This window comes from Sinocyclocheilus anshuiensis, unplaced genomic scaffold, assembly GCF_001515605.1.
Source record: "Sinocyclocheilus anshuiensis isolate Anshui unplaced genomic scaffold, SAMN03320099.WGS_v1.1 scaffold123, whole genome shotgun sequence".
Classification (NCBI taxonomy): Eukaryota; Metazoa; Chordata; class Actinopteri; order Cypriniformes; family Cyprinidae; genus Sinocyclocheilus; species Sinocyclocheilus anshuiensis.
In genome coordinates this window covers 407086-412723 of record NW_015552536.1, presented here as the reverse complement: position 1 = coordinate 412723, position 5638 = coordinate 407086, and the positions used below count along the sequence as shown (strand labels likewise).

Below are 5638 nucleotides of genomic sequence, written 5' to 3'. Positions count from 1 at the left end.
AGTGTATTTTTTTTAATGTGATTGTTGGTACATTTTACCAGTTTTTACCATACTTTCAAAACAAAAATTCAAATAGGAAAAATATGCAATATGAAAATAATTGAAGACAAAATGTGTTTTACTGAGAAAAAACAAGATTTGGTTTTTAAAAAGCCTTTTTCCAAAAGGTACATCTGGAAAAAGGGGGGTCGTCTTATATTCGGGCTAATACGGTAGTTGAAAACAAACACTTATAAAATGAACATGACATGACATTACCACTATGACCAGTAGATGGCTGCAGAGGATCACTGATTCATGTATTCACTTGCCGTTTCCACTCCCTTATGTATAGTTAATCAAAGGGTGAGCGATTTAATGATAATAATGATAATAATATTTTGAGCTCATTTAAAATTCTAAACAACAAAATCAAAATATAAACAAATGTTGATTTATGTTGATTTATAAACTTTTATTAAAGAAATGTGTAAAATGTTGCTCATCAGAATCATGGGTTCGATCGAAAAATGTAGGCCTGTATGTTACTTCTTTGTTTATATTTTGATTATTTATAAACTTTTATTAAAGAAATGTGTAAAATGTTGCTCATCAGAATCATGGGTTCAATCGAAAAATGTAGGCCTGTATGTTAAATGCAGTGCAGTTTTCTCTGGGTGCCTATGTCCTATGTAAACGTAAGAGCACTTGAGCAGATCAGATAAGACCAAATGAATGAATGAATGAGCTAATAATTGTGTGAATTTTGTTTGGAAGGATGAAATGATAGTAGGCTACATTTTCGTCAGTTATTTTATCGGTTATTAAATCAGATACATAGAAGCACAGTAAAATTACATTTATTTGAATGCATTTGTGAGAGCGCGATTACGTGTAAATTAGTCCTGCCTGTCTGTGCAACGTCTCTCTACTAATAGTGAAGCTGTGGATTTTGATTACTTCAAAACACAAAGAAATTTTCGCTATAACTTTTCTGTTTCTAAGCATTTTTTTTTGACAAATCACAGGGCAGCATTGACAATATTTTTTGTTTCTGTGTGTGAGTGATCCGTTATTTGTCTGTTCATGTGTGCGTGCAGTACAATCCTTGTAGGCAGAACTAGTTTCGAAAATTACATATTGTGCCTTTAAGTACCAGATATGGGTGTCATGCCGTAAAATATTTTTAATACGACTGACTTTGTATTTAATAACAATATTGTAAGTTACTAATTATAACACTTTCATTTTACAGAGAGCAAAGAAAATTATCAAAGAGCATTTTCATTCAGTCTAGCCAGAGTTCAGGCACTCTCAAACACTCTCATTTAAATCACTGAAGCTGTTTACACTGTTAAATTAATATCTTACTTACATTAGTACGCACATCTGCACTTTGTTGTTTCTGATGAGAGAATTCGCCAGAGAGTTCAGTCAGCGAGCAAGTGAACAAAACACCGTTTTTCAGCGATGACTCATCTCAACGCCTGATTGGCTATTGCATTCATAAGCTCAACAGAATCGTGTGTGATTGGTTATAATGCAGCGCTGTACAAACGCGTCTGTCTCTGGCTCAGCACCAGCCAGCGAACGCAGATTTGAATTTAAGCAGCTGATGATGTGCTGAACGATTTAATCACACCGGTGTGATTGTATCAAATATATAAAAAATATTATTAGGCTATTTTTTGCCTTTTGGAAGCTGCATTCAAAATCCACTTGGCTCAGAAATCTGAGGGGGCACGTGCCCCCTCACTTTGAATGGGCATGACGCCTCTGGCTGTAAGTGATTTGTTTTACAATTCAACTTCCTGATGGTGTGGCCAGTTCAGATGAGCTCATGAATCGAAAGAGAGTCAGTTATTAAATTCTGAATTTAAGAACTGACTCCCTTTCGACCAATTGTGTATTTGGATTTTTTTTTTCCAAATGTATGTTTTGGATTTTTCAGAAACAACGTTATATTAGAAAACTGTCACATTTCTGATGTGTACTGAGGGTTAAGAATGACAGGCGAGATCCAGTGATGTTAGGGTTGTGTCTGCTAGCCCTAAATTTAGTAATAGGTCCTACAGGATTCACATGTGTCTTACATGCACTGCGTTTATTTGAAATCCAGTAGACTAAACATAAGCTTAACACTCTGGCAGCAGCAAATATGAATCACCTAAGAGTTTTACAAGATTGAGCACTGATGTTCTTTGACATTGATGTACTATAATCTGTCATGACAAATATTTAAACACCTCGTTTGAATGACATTTGAGAGCCATGGTGAAAAGTGGGAGAATTCGAATCAAATGTTGTGCATTTTAGTCTCTCCCTTTTTCACAGACACGGTGCTTGTGCCTGATCTTGAAAAGTTGCTGGCCAGATGCTGCATTAAATTACTTTAAAGTTATGTAAAAAGGTCTGAGATGCACTATGTTCAGTTACGCTTAGTTATGTAGTAATGCATTCAGTTAGGTCATTGTCAGAATTTTGTGCTGAAGGGCTGCGTGATCTTGTCCGAGGCAGTGGTAAAAGTGTTACTCACTGTTTTTCTCTCTTCTACAGGGCCAGCTTGGTATTCTGCAGGACAAAATAGACCACTTAGAAAGACTACTTGCAGAGAACAATGAGATCATTGCCAACATCAGGGACTCTGTAATTAACCTGAGGGAAACTGTGAAAGATGGGAAAATGTTTCCTGAAGGGAACATGAGTCAGGGGAATGTGGAATTGCTGCCCCCTGCTCCTGCGCTGCTCCCCATCCACTCAGAGGACTGCCAGTTTGCAGCACAGACATACTCCAAGGCAGCAGATGGAGTACAGGTACAAAAAAAGAAGTGTTAATATTAGGTGGACCAATTGATTATTGTCAGGGCTCAACAATGATATTTCTTTTGCTTGCCCAGTCAGCCCAGTGATCGAGACTTATACAGTACCTGCCCTGTCAATATTTGATATACATATACTGTATATGTGTGTGTTAAATATTTTATCATTTAAATACAATCAATAATAATAATAATATATAAATAGATATATATACAGTATATATTATTATATTGCTATTCAAATGCTGTGTAAATTCTAAAATATACTTAAATAGAAAACAGTTATTTTAAATTGCAATTATTTTTCACAATATTATTGTTTTTACTGTATTTTTAATCAAATAAATGCAGCTTTGATGAGCATAAGAGGCCTCTTTAAAAAAACAACAAAAAAACAACAACATACAGACCCCAAACTTTTGAACGGTAGTGTAAATAGTTTGATTGTTATACATTTATAAAAGTTTTCTTTGCAAAAAAACAAGTTACTACGGAGTTACAGCAATTTACACAAATGTATTAGTTTTTTCTTAGCAACAATAGTTGGAAATAAGCCAGCTGTAAATAATATTTGCATGGGTCATCTGTGATAGAACTCATGCATTCAGATGACAATTAATTAATTCATGGCAGAAAAGGGAGTTGATTTCCACTCTTCCTCCAAACTAAAACCTCAGTCATCATATTTTTGAAAGAGATACACAATTAAACCACACTAAACACACTGGTCAACTATTTAATAAAGGTAGACTTTATCTGAAGGATTAAACTATGTTATTAGGATGTTCAGAGCTGTCACATGTGTTTTGTATGTTGTGATACTGTAATGAATCAGGAAGAGATTCATCATTCCATAAGCATTTGTTTGGCGTGAGAGAATTCATACAGTCACCTTGAAACTATGTTTTGCTATTTTATAATGCACAATATACTTTTTTTTAAATATTTTTTTCCCTGAACAATGTTACAGTAAACATGGATAGATCAATGCCAGAGAGACTTGTTTTCCGGAGACTGGCTGTTCTGTGGAGGTTGAGAAATATCTCAATGCCTGAATTGTGTCACTCTAGCAGACTAATTTTTGCATATATTTGCATGTGCGTTTGTCTATGGCTTGCATTTTCCTTAGCCCCTTTCCGCCTTTAATTGTTTTACATGGGGACATGATGTAATATCAGCATTTACTGGTGCAAGTTGTGATTTTTATTACTATCCAAACTGGAAATATTGGTGTTTTTTCATCCGTCATTTGAGGAACAAAATCCCTGCTGAATTGCCTACTGTTTTTTGACAAACAGCAAGGTTGTGTTGTTTGTCAATAATTCAATTTAATTCCCATCCAAATCAACAATTTTGTGTTTATATGCAGGAATTGCTTGAGAATATAATTTTTTTGTTTCTTTCAGAAAACCGACAGCTGAAATTAACTAGGGCCACATGATTTAGGAGTGTTATCTGGATTTAAATAGAATTTAGCCAATGCAAATAAAATTACATTGCTATCCTCTTTTGATTTATTTGATGTCTAAATGAGTTTTATCACAGAGAAGCCATGTGGATGTTTTTGTTATCATTAAACTAATTGTCAGTGAATTTTTATCAAAACTTCCTTCTGCCTAGCCTTTAAGTAACTGTGCACAATTATACACTTTCATAACCAATAGATATTATTTTACATGTCTAGTATTATGAACTGACTGTTGCACTTGGTCGAATCGAATGGAAGTATGGAAGTCTGTTATAGTCCAGTAAAATGATGTTCTCTCCTGCTTTCTTCCAGATGCTGGATGTTTATGATTTACTCAGCTTTGATAACCCTGATGGTGGAGTATGGAAACAAGGCTTTGATATCTCTTATCAGGACAATGAATGGGACAATGAGCCACTCCAAGTCTTTGTTGTGCCCCATTCACATAATGACCCCGGTGAGTAATAATGTTTGTTGGCCATTGTCTTGTGTTTGTAGTCAATGAGAATCACCATTTATCAAGTAAACAGACTTGTGTTTGTCTGATGTATGTACATGATGAATATTACAAACATTTGTGATTAACGGTTTTGATCGGTTGCAGATTGGGGTTGAATCCAGGGATGTGCATGCGTAATTGACTAGTCAAGTACTCGTAGGGTTGTGCCGATAGTAGGGATGTAACGATTCACTCAACTCACGATTCGATTTGATTCGCGATTTTTGATTTCACGATTCGATTCGATTCACGATTTTTTTTTCTACAAAATGAGATTTAAGACAAATTATAAATTAAATGTGTCCTTTTATTAGTGCTTGGACAAAATGCTGCACATTTCTTTGTGAAATTGAAATATAACTCTATAATAATATACTAATATAGCACTTGCATATTATTGCTCTTTTGTTGGTTTTGATTGCTTCTATTGTCCTCATTTGTAAGTCGCTTTGGATAAAAGCGTCTGCTAAATGACAAAATTTAAATATAATGTAAATGTAAATAACAAAACTAAATTGAAAAAAAAAAAAAATCAAATAAATAAGTAACACTAATAAAATAAATCTCTTCATATAAACAAAATAAGGCTTTGTCTGTGCTCTTTCCATTTAAAATTAGAGGCTAACACTGCATTTTAATCATGATCCAAACAAAGATGCTGCATACATGCAACATGAGCAGTTTTTAATCTAAATTAGATTGCATAATTTCGAAATTTGAAGCAAAAACAGAATGGTATGACTTCAGTTTTGTGAAACTATACATAAAAAATATTTGCATGAAACCGCAGACGAGCTGAATGAGACGCAGATTCACTCTCTGCCAGCAGGTGGCGCTTAAAGCGTTTCCTGGTTTCCGCTGTAAACAAAGCAG

The 5638-nt window shown here is 34.5% G+C and overlaps 1 protein-coding gene across 1 annotated transcript in view; it reads left to right on the top strand.

The window, feature by feature from the left end:
- The window catches only part of LOC107663767 (alpha-mannosidase 2-like), a 59760-nt gene that overhangs the window by 4896 nt on the left and 49226 nt on the right, over positions 1-5638 (top strand). The window contains exons 2-3 of the mRNA XM_016454075.1: positions 2536-2793; positions 4579-4723. Coding sequence (XP_016309561.1) covers positions 2536-2793; positions 4579-4723 — 403 coding nt within the window. The remainder of the gene's footprint in view (positions 1-2535; positions 2794-4578; positions 4724-5638) is intronic.